Source organism: Typopeltis vanoorti, chromosome 12 (genome assembly GCF_054136105.1).
Source record: "Typopeltis vanoorti isolate ZY-2024b chromosome 12, IOZ_Tvanoo_1.0, whole genome shotgun sequence".
Classification (NCBI taxonomy): Eukaryota; Metazoa; Arthropoda; class Arachnida; order Uropygi; family Thelyphonidae; genus Typopeltis; species Typopeltis vanoorti.
The window spans coordinates 29,789,851-29,809,005 of record NC_143560.1 but is presented as its reverse complement, the minus strand read 5'-3'; the positions used below and the strand labels follow the sequence as shown (position 1 = coordinate 29,809,005).

At 38.7% G+C, this 19,155-nt stretch overlaps 1 protein-coding gene across 2 annotated transcripts in view; it reads right to left on the bottom strand.

The window, feature by feature from the left end:
- SWIP (strumpellin and WASH-interacting protein) overlaps positions 1–19,155 on the bottom strand; it is a 557,147-nt gene that overhangs the window by 209,326 nt on the left and 328,666 nt on the right. For both annotated transcript variants that reach the window (XM_090402140.1, XM_090402141.1), the window contains one exon: positions 8,167–8,321. In XM_090402140.1, coding sequence (XP_090258266.1) covers positions 8,167–8,321 — 155 coding nt within the window. The remainder of the gene's footprint in view (positions 1–8,166; positions 8,322–19,155) is intronic.

The window sequence follows — 19,155 nt, the reverse complement described above, 5'->3', positions numbered from 1 at the left end:
CCCTTCTACCCTTTTTATAATCCCATCTGGATTAATCTGATAAGATCCTCTCACTAATTTAAATGTATCCTCTATCATATCACCTCTTTTCCTCCTATCCAACAAACTCTGAAATTCACATTTCTTCAACCTCTCTCCATAGCCAGCATTCCAAAGTCCTGATATTGTCTTGGTCACTTGTCTTTGCACCCTCTTCAATGTTTCCACATCACACTGAAAAACAGGTGACCAAATTTGTGCACAATAGTCCAAGTTGTAGTCTGACCAGTGCTTTATACAGTGGCACAACCACTTTCTTATCCCTACATATAGAGTACTTCTCATCATAGCAGAACTATGATATGCAGCCTTTATAGCACTTGCAATATGCCCTATAAATATCAGTCTACTGCCAATTATTGCTCCCAAATCTTGAATCTCATCCACTTCCTGCAGTACAGCACCATCAATATAGTACAAGTACACAGTCTTATATTTTTGTGCTCATTAATATTAAAACTACAATCCCACCCCTTCGTCAAAGTCAAAAGTCTATTCAAATCTTCCTGAAGGGAATTACCATCAGCAGTGCTGATGTTAATTCTCCAAAACTTTGCATCATCAGCAAATAACTGAAGATCCCCAATCAGTCCACATGATATATCATTTACAAATAAGTTAAACAGCAAGGGCCCAAGAACAGAACCCTGGGACATGCCACTGGTTACCTTACTTTTTTTTTTGAGCCACTGCTCCATCATACGCAACTTGCTGGCATTGCTCAGAATCTAACCAATATATGTACTATCTATTCCCATCCTCTGCTGCTTGTACACCAACTTATCATGTGGTAATCTATCAAATGCTATGCAAAATCCAAGAATATCACTGTACATGATTCTAATACACTTGTTACCCTAACATAAAATGCAAGTAAATTGTTAAAGCACGACCTACCCTTTACAAATCCATGCTGACCACCATAAAGAATGCTATGTCCATCAATCCAATCAAACATAACCAAAAAAAAAACGTTTGTTGAGAGACATTCAAGACTTACCTAAATGTTGGGCAGCAATAATTAGGTGGAATGATCATTCTTCAAGATAAATGTTTGGTTTAGTAATAGGAGTGCCCATTTTTTTGAGTCCATACACAAGAGGTTGGTTTATCAACCTATAGTACATTAGTACCATATATGGGTAGTGGGCTGGGAAAGGAAGAACTTTTACATTTGATTTAAAAGCCTATATATTGAATTCCTTGGGAAACACATTGGGGGAAGAATGTTCCACAATACAGCAGTAGCAGGGATGAAGGAGGAGGAAAATAAACTTTTCTGTGGGTTTCAGGATGTACTATGAAGGGATGTTGGGTGGCAGCTGAACGTGTTCCAACAGACTTAGTACTGAGTGGGGGAATTATTGACACTATTTCAGATGAACATTTGCCATGGAAATATTTATATAATACACATAATACAGAAACCAAATGTCTCTGCAAAAGTGGGAGGAGTGAATTGGTAAGAGAAGGGTCATTAATCAAATCTAAATGCTCTCCTCTGTATTGAGTCAAGCGTTTTGAGGGAGCTCTTAGTAACCCACTTCAAATATGAGAGCAGTATTCAATAGCTAGACGGATTTGTGATTTGTTTAAGGTTAAAAGCTGTTCAGAGGTGAAGTAACATCTAGAGCAAAAGAGAAATTCTAGTTTTTTAGAAGCTGAGGATGCAATGGTTGTAATGTGTTTATGCCAGGAGAGGCTTGATGTCAGGGTAATTCCAAGAAGAGAAATCTCATTTGCGTGGAAATTTGAGTGTTGTCAAAAACAATATTGGGAGAAAATGGTTCTTTTTTGTGAAAAATAAGACAGAATTGGGTTTTACTAGCAACTGAAATTGATGAGATTATCTGAATCCCATTGGAGGATGGCTTGGAGATCAGAATTGAGGGCAGTGGTGGTTGATATTCTGAAGGTTGAGGTGAGTTGTGTAGAGTAAAGTTTATCAAATGAAAGGGAAGAGTGCAATGTGCTGTCGTCTGTAAAACTGTGTATTGGGTTGGAGGTCAACTGAAATAGGTCACTGATATATAGAAGGAAGAGAATTGGTGAGAGAACAGAACCTTGTGGAACCCTGGCATTAGTTGAATGGTGAGAGGATAAGGAACTGTCTACCATCACACATAGTGTGTGTCCAGACAGAAAGCTGGCAATCCAACTGCAGAAATCCTGAAACAGACCAAATAATGGATGTTTGCTAGTAAGCCTTTGTGCCAGACCCAGTCAAAAGTTTTGGAGATATCAAGTGCAACAACTTGAACTTCACCAAACTTGTGTCAGTAACAGATGCACACCTTCAGGAGAGGTATGGGAGAAGGGAGGGGTCTCAAACTATAACACTATAAGCAGTTGGGGCTTCAAATTATTTTCAATGAATAAATTAATTGAATTAATTAATTTTAGGAACGGTCGTGCTATCGGAGAGCTCCTGAGAGATTTGTGTTTTTTGTTGATTTATTGGTGTTTTGGATTCAATTTAATGGACTTAAGTGTTTAATTTTGGTATATTATTAGAGTTTTATTAACGTGGTTAGTGTACTAAAGTGTTTTATAACATAATCTATGTCGGAAGTCGCCGCTAGATGAATCCATAATGAGTAGTGTTCGTGCAAGCTCCAGATAAGATAAGTATCATTTTCAGTTATCGATACAAATTACTTAATATTGTGTAGTTTTGTTTTGTTTGCCTTGCGTATTTTAGTGCGTCGATTTTTGGTGTGTTATAACGTTTAATTTGACAAAACACGTTACAGATAAATATGGCACCTGTGCGTAGGAAAATGGCGGCCAGTAATGAAGGTTCGCCATCGTTATCAAAGAACGGTAGCATAAAAGAAATGAGTCAGTGTACTAGCTGTGAAATGTACGCTTTGCGGAGTGCGGTCGGAGTGTGGTTAGATGATGATAAAGGTTTGAATGTGTGTAGAAAATGTAGGGAGAATGCGGAATTGAAGTGTATTTCGGATCGTGAGTGTGATATTTTTGTCAACCTTCAAAATGAAGGAAATAGGGATATGACAAGAAACGGCAAGGTTGTACATGAAAATTGTGAGAGTGTGAATGTAGAAAGTGTGAATGATAGTATAAATGGTTTCTCAGAGAACAAAAAAGATGAGATAGATGCATTGAGTGAGATCGCGTTGTTGAATAGTGCGATAGAAAGAGCAAAACAGCAGCTAGAGTGCATGAACAAAAGTAGACTGAATGAACCAACCAATAATAAAAGGTATGACAGGAAAAATAGACGTATGAATGTGAACATGAACAAAATGAAGGATAGAGTGCTGTATGGAGACTCGTTAGTACGAGGTGTGTTAGTAGAGGATTTGACAAAATCGTACCAACCTGGTGCGACCATAAAGGACGTAACTGCGTCTATTAGAGAGCAAAAGGAAAGGGTGAAAGAAATGATTGTTGTGGCAGGTACAAATGATTTGAAAGGAGATAAAATGGAAATGATAGAAGACCTGAATGAATTGTTTGAGGTAGCAAAAGAAAAGAGTGAGAGAGTTAGAATGATTAGTCTTTTGCCACGGTATGACAGTGAAATGTTTAAAAGGAGGGCTATAATTGCAAATGACTTTATGCTTGGGTTATGTATGAAGAGTGGTGTGGAATTTGTGGATGTGTGGAGTGAGTTTGATGGGCGAAAGGATCTATATAAGATGGATGGCTTGCATTTGAATGGTTACGGTGTAAGAAGACTTGAGAAAGTGTTGCTGAATGTAGTGGATGTGCAAATTCAGGGAAACTAGATTTGTTAGGGGGGGGAGTAGAGATACAGTCCTTATGGAGGCAGTTGAATGTAAGAATGAATATAATATGCCAGAGCAAATAAGGACAACAAATCTGAGTGGGATAGTTAATATAAGGCATCAAGGTGGGGTAGGGACTAATGGGGGTCTTAAATTCATGTACACTAATACTAGGAGTATTAGGAACAAGAAGGAAGAGTTTTTGGCCATGGTTGGCACTTCCAGACCACAGGTTATAGGTATTAGTGAAACATGGCTGACTGTAGATGATATAACTAGTGGGATTGAATGTGATGGGTATAGTGTGTTCAGGAATGACAGAGAGAATAAAATGGGGGGAGGAGTATTGTTGATGATAGCTGATGAGCTCCAGCCAAGGAGAATAGAAGTTGAATTGCAGGATAGAGAAAAGAGCACATTTGAGGCCATTTGGTGTGAGATTGTGGCTAGCAGAACTAAATATACAATTGGGTGCTGCTATAGACCAGGTGATGGAAAAGATGGTGGTGACAGTATGCACAAGCAAATAGAAGAAATGGGTGGAAGGAGGGTGATTATTATGGGAGATTTCAACTATGGTCGCATTGATTGGAGTGAGGAGAGGACACACGGGAGGAAGGAACTGGATTTTATGCGGTTATTAAGGGATAACTATCTGCGACAGCATGTAATGGAAAATACTAGGGGTCAGAGAGTGCTTGACCTAGTAATTACATCTGAGGATTTGGCTGTAACAAATATGACCACATTGCCACCAATCGGTGAGAGTGATCATAGGGTCTTAACTTGGAAGGTGGCTAAAGGCGTAGAATTTTCAATTAAGACAGGGTACATGTGGAATTATCGGGCGGGAAAGTATGACAAGCTTAGGAGTTTGATTGGTTCAGTGCCATGGCATGTACAACTGCAAGGACTAGAAGTTGATAGTGCATGGGAGGTAGTTAAGAAGTGCTTGCATGAAGCAATGGCTGACTGTATACCTAGAGTCCGAATAATAAATCAAGTAGGGGTTAAATGGATGAATAACACCATTAAGCTTGAGCTGCAAAAAAAGAAACAACTATGGAGGGAATTTAAGGAGAAGGGTGACCGGCAGGCACATGAACGGTATAAAGCGCAGGCCAGAAGGGTGACGAGTGTGGTAAGAAAAGCAAAAAAGGATTACGAAAGAACATTGGCCATGCAGGCTAAGGAGAATCCTAAACAGTTTTTTAGATATGTAGCAAGTAAAAGGAAAAATGTACATGGCAGATTGATTTTAAAGAATGCCGATGGTAGGGAGGTAACTGAATCAGTTGAGATAGTTGAGTTACTGAGTGAGCACTTTGCAAAAGTATATCATTCAGGTGGTGACATTGCAGACACGAATAAACCAGTAGATTATACGGGAATTGTGGTTAATGAAGTGGAGGTGAGTAGTCTATTGCATAACCTCAATGTCAATACATCTGTGGGATTGGATGGTATACCAGCTCGTGTTGTACGAGAAGCAGCTAAAGAATTGTCAGTACCCTTGACCATTTTGTTTAATTTGAGTCTCGGGTCTGGGTTAGTCCCGAGCGGGTGGAAAGAGGGGAAAATAGTTCCACTGCATAAAGGTGGTTCCAAGACTGCTGTTGTAAATTACCGACCGATTAGCATATCAGGAATCATTGTCAAGGTCTTAGAGAAAATAGTCAAGAGGAAAATACAAGATTGGATAGAAGAAAATGGGATACTGTATCGGGGACAGCATGGTTTTGTGAAGGGTAGGTCATGCCTCAGTAACTTGCTCACGTATTATAACACAGTGACGGCTGAACTGGATAAGGGTAATGGGTTTACGGTGATTCTACTGGACCTTGCCAAGGCCTTTGACAGGATTCCACATGGAATTCTAATCAGTAAATTGCAGCATATGGGAATGGACATAGGGTTGGTGAGATGGATAGGAGGGTGGTTGACGGAGAGATATCAGAGAGTGGTTTACTCGGCAGTAGAGTCCACAAGACGGCCTGTGACTAGTGGTGTGCCACAAGGATCTGTTCTTGGACCACTGCTGTTTAATTTGTTCATAAATGATATAGGAAATGATCTGAGAGGAACAGTACATTTGTTTGCGGATGATGCGAAGTTGGGTAGGGCAATAGTGAATGCAGATGACGTCAAAATTTTGCAGGATGATTTGGATAGATTGGAGGTCTGGGCTAAGGAGAATGGATGTCAGTTTAATGTGGCAAAATGTAAGGTTATGCATTTTGGGATGAAAAGATTGGCGGCAGTTTACTGCATTGGTGGAACCCTGCTCCAGGAAATTGATGAGGCACGAGATTTAGGAGTGTTGGTGGATAAGGAATTGAAATTTAGGGGACACATTGCAAAAGTGACCAAAATAGCTCATCAAATCACTTGGTTGCTGAAGAATACGTTGACAAGCAGAGACAAGCAGGTTATTGTTCCTCTCTATCGAGCCTTGATAAGACCCCATCTAGACTACTGTGCTCAGATTTGGTCACCTAGGTTTCTTCTTGATGGGGAGGAGGTGGAGAGGATCCAGAGGCGAGTGACCAAGATGATAGCAGGTCTGTGGAATGAACCGTATGAGAACAGGTTGAGGATTTGTGGGTTGCAAAAATTGGTTGATAGGCGGAGGAGGGGAGATATGATTGAGACATTCAAATTACTGAAGGGTTTCTATAAAATTAATTCAGAAGATATTTTTGAGAACAGGGCTGGTTGTGGGAGGACTAGGGGACATCCATGGAAACTGGGCAAAAGTGTGGTTAGTAAAGGTGTTAGAGCTGGGTTCTTTACTTTTAGAGTAGTGAATGAGTGGAATGCGCTCCCTGAGTCTGTAGTGGATGCTGTGACAGTGAATGAGTTTAAGGCGAGGTATGATAGATACTGTATGAATGTCAGATAGTTGTGATGAATATGATTTGGGGCCTCCCTCGATGAGTCTAATGACTCCCTGGAGTTGCCCATAATAATAGTAATAGTAATAATAATAGTAATAAAACTTCTCCACGGCATTTGTCCATAGATGGGTGATATATGTGAATAGATCTGTTGATCGGCAGCAATGGAATCCATACTGGTGGTTATTTATTAGCTGAGTAGCTTCAAGGTAGTAAGTTGGGAATTGATAGTTTTTTCTGTTACTTTAGACAGGACTGAGGTGAGCAAGTGAGACAGGGTGGTAGTTAGGCAGTGATTTGTCATCCTTCTTGGAAATGGGTTGAGTATAGTCCAATTTCCAAGCTGGGCTAGATACCAGTTTAGTAAGAGAGTATATACAGACTACATAGGACCAGAGTCATTTCTGGTGCAAAGCCTTCAGGACAATTGCAAGAATACCATCAGGGCCAGGAGACTTTTTGTGTCTAATTTGTACAACATTTTTTCTGATCTCTTTCTGGAAAAAGTATATAGGGGACATTTACAATTGTCAGTTATGCATGCATTGGAAGCAAAGTGTGAAGCCAGGAGATTGGCTTTTTCTGTTGGTGATGATGATGCAATAGAGCCATCTGGCTTTAATAGAGGTGGGAATAGTGTTGGGCAAAAGTTACGACCAATTGCTTTGACAAGAGACCAAAAGGCTCAGCTGCTATTTGGACAGGCTGCAAGTTTTCTGCTTTTTGCTGTTTTGAACTCTGTTTTGAAGTGTAGAAATTCAGGACCCCGCTATTGTAAATGATATATGGGGAATGGTCTGTTTTTTTCTAAGTATTTCCATGGATTCTCTAGAAACTGGCATCTGAAACTGATGAACTGGACTGGTATTGCACCAATTATTATAAACTTATAATATGTGAACAACAAGCAAATCAACATAATGTACAAATAGCTTGTTACTATGAACTGGAACAGCTTTCCTCATTCAATGTTCATAAAACCTTACAACCTGCAGATCTTCAAGGCAGCCATTATTGTTTACCTGATCAACTTTGACTAGTAGTCACAATATGTTCTGATGCTTTCATCAATCAAGAATGGCCAACGACATCTGCAAAGTTGTTTATGTTCCACATATAATTAACTGAACAGATAGTTGATCATTATATTTTAGGTTATATGTAAGATGAAATGGGCCATAAGGCAGAACTGTCCTTCCATGATATCAGCTGCAAAATGCTGTGAAATATCAAATGTTTGCATTACAAAGCCAGTGGTGTTCAAGAATTGTTTCTCCTGCTGCTGCTTTGAAGTTTATATGAATTTAGTGACTGTTTTACATGTTTCCAGGAGGAAAGTATGAATTTGCATATTTTTATTCCAGTATCCACTATTGTTTTAATCCTGAAAGTGTGATGGAGGAAATATTTATACCTGTTTTAGAAGGATTTGCATCGATTATTCATTGTAAGTCATTTATCAAAAAATAAATTACCTGCTCAAGAGTCTGACTAGGAAGATGAGCTTCTACTGTTTCCAGTCCATACTTCTGTTTTGCTAAACTTCTCATTTCTCCATATGTTTTCCAATCATGTAAAGCTACAGTGGTTAAGTTATAAAATATTCTGTCAAGGTAATGCTCCACATATGCTGCAACATAATAGAATCAGTGTTAATAACATGGATAATGCACAAAGAATTTGAAAAATCCTTAACCAAACAATTTTTATTTTCAATTTTTTAATGTAATAATTAACTAATGTGAGTTTCTAGTGAATTAAAAATGTGCAAGAAGGTTAGATGGAAATTTGCATATGAATGGGTGATATAACTAAATAGATCAAACTGTAATAATTATTTTTATATTGAGCTGGAAAATATATTTGAAAAGACCTTATACTCTTATTTTCTTTCTTATTTTACCCAAGTATTAGTAAACAGAAGTTTGTGCATGAAAAAAATCATGAGAGGATACTCATATACAGAGAGCAGTTGATTTCAAATTGCTCTGTATCCCAAAATGGATAATACACTTCTATTTCAAGCATGTATATCACCACGCATTATAGTGAGAGTCACTACATGACCAACTTGAACCATTACTGAGATGGACAATTTGTTTAAAAACTTTCCACCATAATTTCAACAATTACATTTCAGTAGAATTTTAGATTTCTAAGAACCTCATGAGTGATATGAAAGATTTCTAATTTTTCACACCAGCAGTATACTGGATCTCTTTGGTTATACTCAACATCATATGTCAAACCTTGGTTCTCCTCAGTGGTGGGCAGGAATCTACTCTCCCCCATGGTCTTTGGTGATCCTTTATTGCAGTCTCAACAAATGGGAGCTATACCTGAGGAAATAGCAAGAACTATCTCATGACAGCAGTAATTCTTCCACACATGTGTATCAAACCAGGGTATCAGTATCTTATTACAATACTCTAAATTAGAGGTAGCAGTAGCAAGCTACAGTTATCTTTTCATCTCATCTTTGAGATGAAAAGCTAACATTACATTTGACAAAAAAGTTATATTCTTGTTTCCCCTCCTTCTTTTATTGAAGTGTAAACAAGCAAAAGTTTGCATGTGAAAGGAAATTGGCCTGCATGGCCAATTTCCTTTCGTAATCTGCTTTTGCTTTTCTTACCACCCTTGTTACCATCCTGGCCTGAGCTTTATACTGTTCATGCACCTGATGGTCACCCTTCTCCTTAAATTCCCTCCACAATTGTTTCTTTTTTTGCAGCTCAAGCTTAATAGTGTTATTCATCCATTTAACCCCTACCTGATTTATTATTCGGACTCTTGGTATACAGTCAACCATTGCCTCCTGCAAACAGTTCTTAACCACCTCCCATGCACCATCAACATCCAGCCCTTGCAGTTTTACATGCCATGGCATTGAGCCAAGCACACACCTAAGCTTGTCATACTTACCAGCCCGGTAATTCCACATATACCCTGTCTTAATTGTAAATTCGACTCCTTTAGCCACCTCCCAAGTCATGACCTTATGGTCACTCTCACCAATTGGTGGCAACATGGTCATGTTCGTTACAGCTACATTCTCAGTTGCAATTACTAGGTCCAGCACTCTCTGCCCCCTGGTATTTTCCAATACATGTTGCCGTAGATAGTTGTCCCTTAATAACTGCATAAAATCCAATTCCTTCCTCCCATGTGCCCTCTCCTCTTTCCAGTCAATGTTACCATAATTGAAATCACCCATAATAATTACCCTCCTTCCATTCATTTCTTCTATTTGCTTATGCATACTATTCCCACCATCCACTCCATCACCCGGTCTATAGCAGCACCCAATTGTATATTTTGTTCTGCTAGATTGTATCTCACACCAAACAGCCTCAAATGTGCTTTTTTCCCCATCCTGCAGTTCAACTTCTATACTCCTTGGCTGAAGCTCATCAGCTATCATCAATAACACTCCTCCCCCCTTTTTATTCACCCTGTCACTCCTGAACACGCTATACCCATCGCATTCAATCCCACTAGCTTTATCATCTTCTGTCAGCCATGTTTCACTAATACCGACAACCTGTGGCCTGGAAGTGCCAACCATGGCCAAAAACTCTTCCTTCTTGTTCCTAATACTCCTGGCATTAGTGTACATGAATCGCAGAAGCCCATTTGTCCCATCCCTACTTTGATTCCTTATACTAATTATCCCATTCTGATTTGTTGTCCGTCGTACTCGCCTGGGCGTAATATACTCATTCATACACTTAACTGTCCCCCCTAAAGTCTGCATATCTACTCCCCCCCTCTTAATAAATCTAGTTTCCCTGAGTCTGTACATCCACTTCCACATCATTCATCAACACTCTTTCAAGTCTCCGTACACCAACTCCATTCAAATGTAACCCATCCATCTTATATAAGTCCTTTCGCCCATCGAACTCATTCCACACATCCACAAATTCCACACCACTCTCCATGCATAACCCACGCATAAAGTCATTGGCAATTATGGCCCTCCTTCTAAACACTTCGCTGTCATACCGCGGTAAGATACTCACCATCCTAACTCTCTCACTCTTCTCTTTTGCTACCTCAAACAACTCCCTCACATCCACTATCATTTCCATTTTGTCCTCTTTCAAATCATTCGTTCCTGCCACTATTATCATCTCTTTCACCCTCTGTTTTTGCAGTCGAATAGATTCGCTGACGTCCTTTATGTTCGCACCCGGCTGGTACGACTTCGTTAAACTCTCAATTATTACGCCTCTTAATAGCGAATCCCCATACAGCACTCGCTCCTTCATTTTATTGACGTTTACGTACATTCTATTTTTTGCCGTCACAGACTTCCGCCGGTTATTTGTCGGTACGTTCAACACACATTTTTGCATACGCTCCAGTTGTCGTTTGGCTCTGTGTATCGCGCCATGTAAACGGGCAATTTCGCTACTCGCATTTATCTCACCATTTTCAGTATCGATCAAATCATCCATTCCTTCGGTGTTTCTACCTTCATTTACACTTTCAGCGACGCTCTCACACCTATCTGGCACTACCACGCAATTCTCTAGTACACCGCCATTTTCTACATTCTGACTACCGTTAACGATATCAGTCTCGATACACGAAACACGCTTGAAGTCCTCATTCTCTTTACACTTTCTACACATATTAACTCCACTATCACTTTCTAACCAGACTCCTACCGCTCTTCGCAAGGCATACATCTCACAGACAGCACATTGCATAAATTCTTTTACATCAAAACTCTTAAGCAAGCATGGCGACCTGGCCGCCATTTTTTTCTTTATCGGTGCCATGTGTACGCTATCTTTTCTTAAAAATAATAATTAAAATAACAGAAAACAGGCAAAAATTGCACAGACACACCAAGAATCAAAAAGCAAACAATACTACTTAAAATTCTGGTAAAATATCTAATGTTAACACAAAATAATACTGATCTTTCCAGGAGCTCTCGACAAGCCGACGATCTAATCCGTGCGACACCAAGCGATGTGTGATGTCAATGGTTGCACAAGAAAAATGCTCATATAGAATAACTGCTTGTAACAATTTATCTATTATTCTTCAACCCCTGCAGTAACCCATTGGCACAATAACTACTAAGTATTATCATCTAAGAAGAACAAACGGTGAGGGAGAATCAGGTCATCTTTTTAAGAAACTAAATTTATTTTTCACACGCCATATAAGCAAAATGTTTATTAAGTAACCAACAATGGATTGATAAATGTAATTTATTAACTTTTTAAAAATGTATTTTTATGATAAAAAACAATATCTAATGTCCAAAATACAAGTTTAAGCCAATGTATTTTGATATTACTGGCTTTTGGATTTGGTTGGTATTATAAGAATGAAGATGACTTTTTTTTTTTTTTTTTTTAGTGAGATGGGAGGAAAGTTTTCCACACACACAAAGTTAAAAATCACACAGACATTTTTTTTTTAATAATAAATCTATGACTGTGTAACAAACTACAAAGATTAAGTAGAATGTTTCATGTAATATCCTAGATTGTGAAGTTCAAACGAAAAATGTTGGTTCTGTTATCTAGTGGCATAGAAGGTGTTAAAAAGAATCGGAAAGTCGTATTTTAGTTTGAGTGTGAATAGTAGAATACAGAGATCTACAGATTTGCTTATGATATGTAATGCTAAGAGTGAATGTGGTTTAAGTTTTGCCTTTTATTGTTTACAACATGAGAGAAGTTTAAGTGTATTAAGTATCATCCAAGTGTCTGTAAAGTTATGTGTAATTATGATTTCTTTGTCTTAAAGTTTGAGCGAAATGCCTAATTGATTTTGTGGAGTTAGACACGTGACTAGTATTGTCTCCAAGTGTACTCTTGTTGTCTTAGTTAGAACCAGACACGTGATATGTGTAGTTTGAATGTTGTATATAATTTATCTTAGTAAGAATAAACGTTGTTTTTGTTAATAGCTTGCCTGATCATGTTTAGCCAATGCACTTCTAATAAAAATACTGAACCTGTGTGACCTAAGAGTAGTAATAGCCACGACTGACTGATTAATTAATAGGAGTTGCTTGAGATAGAGTTAAATTATGAGTTATTTTTTTGCTTAGCTGAATGTTTCTCTTGTATGTAAGGGAGAGAACAATTCTTTTACACAATCCTTAATGGTGCAGTCGATAAAAAAATAAATTTTTAGGGATCAATACAAGTAAAATACAGCAAAGTAGATTAAGGATTTGGCTCCAGCCAGAGGCTTTTCCTAAGTCTACAATTCAAGCACGTGCAAGAGCACACCTACGGCCTTGAGGGGTGGGGGAGTAAAACTAAGTTAAGGACTAAAGAATTAAGATTAATTATGAGTTTGTATGCATGAATTAGAAATTGAAGTCTATAGGCAGTTTGAACTAGCTCAAGCAACTACAATATAAAATAAATAAGAAAAATATTACAATGATGCAGTAGATATCCATTAGTTACATCGTTAAATCCTTAAAGAATAAAAAATAAAATAAAATATAATAATTTTACAATCTGCAACTTCTGTGTGAACAACCACTATTCTCCTCATTTCCTTAGTCAGATTACTGTTTCCAGCCACTGAGCTAAACCTATGTGATGACAAATCATGGAAACATTTATTCCCCGTTCTACCATAAATTCCCATCCCCTATCTAAGCCTTGGTTCTCCCACAGGTGTGCCAAAGCTGTACAAAAGAAGATTCAGGCATACTGCAACTAGCTTGCATCCAAAACTCCATCTTCCTATAGAGCCTAACACCAAAGTCTGGAAGAGATGCAAGAAAATTATTACCACATTGAAACTGATTTCAAGAGAGCTAAAAGCAGGAAACTTGCATTCTGCTCAAACAGCAGCCATGCCTTGTTGGCTCTAGTAAAGTCACTAGCTGTAACTTCTGCCCAACATTACTCCCACCACTATTCACTCAGATAGCACCATTGTATCATTAGCCATAGAAAAAACCAACCTCCTAGCTTTCTACAATTATTGCATAGCCGATCATAGTAAATGTTCCCCAAACACTCAATGCCACATTTGACCTTTCATCAGAAAAAGATAAGAAAAATTTTGCTCAAACTGGATATCAAAAAGTCTCCTGGCCCTGATGGCATTCCTTCAGTTGTTCAAAAGGTTTGTACCCCAGAGTTCACTTCCACTCTATACTGCCTATTTACACTTTCTTATTCCACTGCTCTTGCATCTTGCAGTCTGGAAACTAGCCCAAGAAAGGTGACAAATCTTTACTTTCAAACTACCATCCAATTTCACTCACCTCAATTCTTTCTGAAGTAATGGAAAAAAACCATCAACACTCAACTTCTATGCTACCTTAAACACTCTCATCTAATAAGTGACAGACAGTATGGATTCCATCACTATTGATCAACAGGATATCTACTAATTTATGTCACCCATCTCTGTACATTCACCATAGTTTGGTGAATCTCAAGTGGTTGCCCTCGATATCTCCAGACTTTTGACCAAGTCTGGCACCAAGGTCTGTTAAGTAAACTCCATCATTCAGTCTCTGCCCTTACTTCTGCAATTGAACAGCCAGCTTTCAGACTGGATGCTCACTTGAAGTGATGGTGAATAGCTCCTTAACTTCTATCTGTACAACTAATGCTGGGTTTTCAAAAGGCTCTGTTCTTTAGCCAATCCTCTTCCTTCTATATATTAACAATCTACTCCAGGTGAGTGCCAATCCAGTACACAGATAAAAGCACACCGTACTCCTCCTTTTCATCTGACCAACCTTGCAAAACACAAATCACAACAACCTGCAGAACTCTGACCTCAACTATCTTAAATTCTGATCTTCAAACATTCATCAGTGGGATTTGTATAACCTTGTTAACTTGAATGTTAACAAAACATAGTTCTGCATTATTTCTCACAAAAAAAAGAACCCTGTTCTTCCAATCCTAACCTGGACACTATTAAATGTCTATTTAAGATGAGATTTACCTTCTTGGAATAACTTTAACCTGAAATCTATCTTGGCACCAATATCACATATACTGCCTTCTCTGCATACAAAAAATTAGGCTTTCCCTTTCGCTCAAGTTGTTACTTTAAGTTCAAACAGCTCCTAACCCATACAAATCCCAAAACCATCAAACCATAGAATACTGCTCTCATATATGGGGTGGTGCCGAAAAGGGCTCCCTGAAAATACTGAATTCTATACAGAAAAAAAAAAGCTGTTAGATTGATTGATGACCACTCTCTCACTAATACATTCCATATACTCCACTCACTTGTGCACAGGTGTTCAGTCTCTGCAGCCTGCATCTTCTAGAAATACTTCTATGGCCACCTATCATCAGAATTGACATTAATAATTCCTCCACCTTATTGATCCATTCAAATGTATGCAGCAGTTAACCAACACCCTCTTAGAGTTCAACTCCAAACCCACAGAACAAATTTTTCCTCTTCTTCGTTTATCCCTTCCGCTGCTGTCCTCTGGAACAGTCTTCCACAAAGTGTTTCCTAAGGAATATAATCCACAGCTTTTCAAGTGAAATGTGAATAAGTTCATCATTGCTCATTTCTGGAACTAGTTGAACAAAAAACTGGTTGCGATGTCTTTTGATTGTTTCAGGAAAAAACAGTAAATCAGGGATATGAAATAGGAAATTATCATCACCTTGGATTGGGCAGAATAAAAATGGGTTGTTAAATACAAAATAAAAATGTGTATGAAAGTTTTGAAAAAAAATTAAAGTGAAACAACTCTCGTATATGAACTGTAGACTGAAACATACAAATATTACTAGAGAAAATTAAAAGAATTCAAAAACAAGAAAACAAATCTTACAGACAAACCGACTGTTTTGGAAAGAATAAAGATAAATGCCACAAGAGCTGTTTCGAGACAATTTTCTCAAGCAACATGTGAAAGAAGCAACTTGAGGACAAAGCGTGTTAGAATTGATCATAGCCTCAGAAAGTATCTCATTGAAGGATGGGACTGTTTTGCCAACAGTTGGTGACAGTGATCATGCCATACTATAACCTGGGAAGCAGCCAAATATATGGATATCCTAATCAGGACAGGTTATATGCTGAACTACAAATCTGGAAATTATGACAAACTCAGGTGAATACTATATTTGGTTCCATGGTATCAGTTACTGAATGAGAAGGATATCATCAATGAAAAGATGCTTAAATCATGTAGTATAAGGAATGTGACCGTAAAATTCAAAGAATAAATAGGATGGGAGTGAAACAGATGTGCAATCTCATTAAACAAGAGATCCATAAGAAGAAGATGATATGAAAGGAATATCACGAGAAAAAGAATGAGAGGGGCTATGAAATATATAAAGCTAAGGCCAAAAACAGTTATGAGCATTCTTTTCTTTTAAGCTTACACGGTGATCCGAATACATTTTTGAAAATTATGAAGACAACTACTGTGTTTGAATAAAAACTTTAGTTTAATATAACTAAAATCTACATTCAACATTTCGACCTTTATGTCAAGGTCATCTTCTGGAGCATACACACTATACACAGAAAACAAGCTACGCTACAATCAAACTGGTTTGTTAACGTTACTGACCAACCGCTACAACAATTGTTGGCCTGACCTCTGGTGGGGAAAAAAAAAAGTATATACATCAATGCTAGAGTCCTATTATTAGTGTAATCTGTTGGTTGTAGAAATACATTGGGCGCAACAACAAGTCTATGTATCTATCTATCTAAATATATATATTAACATCATGATTATACATGTACATTCCAGCCAGTTGGTATGGAATGGTTTCTAATACTCGCTGAAGACTGGCTAGAGTCCTGACTTATGCTGGATCTTATATATTAGGTAGGCTGAATGTGTGCCATCCAGATCCTTGGAATTTTCATGCCATCTTTGTTGTTGATATTTGGGTGGTTTATCAGGATTTTGCAGGCCTCCGTAAATTTCCTTTCATACCAGGATTCTGTGTGGTGTAAAGAGCAGGTGCTTTTCCAGTTGATTTGGTGTAAGGTGTTGATCGCGTGGTCTGAGAGGCCTGCTTCACCATAATGGTTATATTTAATGTATCTAATGTGTTCTTTCTTATGTATAGGGATTGTCCGTCCTGTTTCACCAATGTACGGTACGTTATAGGTGCAGCGGATGCAATAGACTCCAGGATGTGCCAATGGGAGGAGAGGATCCTTAGAGGAGCTGAATATGGTTTTAAGTTAAGTGGGTGGCTTAAAGGTAGCATTGATTATAATGTTGTAGGATTCTGTTGATTTTTTCTGATAACCCTTTAATGTATGGGATGGCTATGGTTTTACTGTAATCTAGATTCGTTTTTGTTGTTGTTTTATGGAGTATTTTATTAATAGTATTTTTGTTATAGCCATTATTTATGAATGTGTCGCTGATGATTTTTAGTTCTCGTTTCAGGGCTTGCTGGTTAGAGCAAATTGTTGTAGTTCTGTTTTTAAGGGTGTTAATGACTCCATATTTTTGTGATTTTTTTTTCCTACCAGAGGTCAGGCCAACAATTGTTGTAGTAGTTGGTCAGTAACTTTAACAAACCAGTTTGATTGCGGTGTAGCTTGTTTTCTGTGTATAGTGTGTATGCTCCAGAAGATGACCTTGACATAAAGGTCGAAACGTTGAATGTAGATTTTAGTTATATTAAACTAAAGTTTTTATTCAAACACGGTAGTTGTTTCCATAACTTTCAAAAAGTTATGAGCATTGTTCGGAAAACTGTTGGAGTATGAAAAGAAATTGGCTGTGCAAGATAAATCTATCCTTTCCCAATGGCTTTAACAGGCCTTTAAGGCCCACAATCTTCCAAGCATGCTTGGATTCCGTAACCGAAGTACGAAGATAGGATGGTCACTCCTATGCCTCTAAGAATTCCTGGCTATATCCCTGTGTGTTTACGGGGCCGGTTTGCCTGCTTGCAGGGTGAAAAACCCCAGATAAACTGGCGAAAAACCCTGCTGTCCACGCCCAAGACTGGCTAACTTGGCTATGGCTGAGGAAGATCCTTTAGCGCCTCACGTTGGTGACGGGAATCAAACCTAGGACACTCCTTCCCCAGGCATATGGTTGTGAAGTGCAAAGCCATTAGGCTAACCGTGTGGACTGTGCAGGATAAAGGCAATTCAAAATGATTTTATCATTATGCTGCGAATAAAAGAAAGAATAAATGTGGAAGAATGATGGGATATTAGCACCTTTACTGAATGCAGTCAGTATCCTCGTATCATAAGCAGATGTGAAATCTCAAATAATGATTGCTCATTTCACCAAGATCTATCAACTTGGTGTACATAACACAGCACACAATACTACACTACATTCAATGAAGAGGTAGAGTTCAGAAGAGATGTTCAGCTGAACTGGCCAGACCCTTGACAAGTTTGCATAATTTGAGTTTTAGCTCAGAATTAGCACAGGAATGGAAAGAATGTATAATAATCCCATTGCACAAGGATGGTGTAAACACTGATGTGTCTAACTAAAGAACTTTCAGAGTCTCTGGAGTAGTGAGATGATTTTAGACAAGTTAGTAAGAACTCTTCTTCTTCTGCAGCTTGTCCCACTTAAGTGGGAATCGCTGTTTTTGGTGAGTCTCCACCACATCCTCCTGTCTTGGGCTGTAACCACATCCGAGTTCTTCATCCTGAAGTCCTCCTCCACCAGCTCCCTCCATCTCTTCTTTGGCCGCTTGTGCTTCCTCCTCCCCTGCACATCCATCTGCATGACCTTTCTTCCCACATATTTGTCCTCCCTCCTCATCACATGAACAAACCATCTCAACCTTGCCTCCTGTATCTTCGCTCCTAAGTTCGTAACTTTCACCGTTCCCCTCACATAGCCATTTTTCAAATGATCCTTTCTAGTCACACCGCACATCCACCTAAGCATTCTCATCTCCACTACCTCCATCCTGCTGATGGTATTTTTCCTCAGGGACACAGTTTCCATAGCATGCGTCATAGCTGGTCTCACTACCGTCCTATAGATTTTGCCTTTTAGATTGATCGGCACCCTCTTATTGCACAGTACTCCAGCCATCTCTCTCCAGTTCCTCCATCCTGCTTGTATCCTGCATCCCACTTCCTTCTCAGCCTCTCCATCCTCTTCCACTGTTGAACCTAAGGATCTAAAGTTTGTAACCTTCCTGATGACATTTCCTTCCAGCTCCAGATCTGTCTCTTGGCTGCCATCCACTTTGCAACACACATACTCTGTCTTACTTCTGCTGAGTCTCATACCTCTCTTCCAGTACTTTCCTCCATCTTTCCAGTTTAGCTGCCACTTCTCTTGAATCTGCACACAGCAAGTTTTCATCCACATACAAGATTGTCCAAGGTGTGTCTTCTTTCACCTCCTCCATCACCACCTCCATCACAATATTAAACAGGAACTGTCACTTGAAAACTTTGTCTGTCCCAGGCAGGTCTGAACTCTTGTCTTCACATTTCTGTACATCTCCTGCACC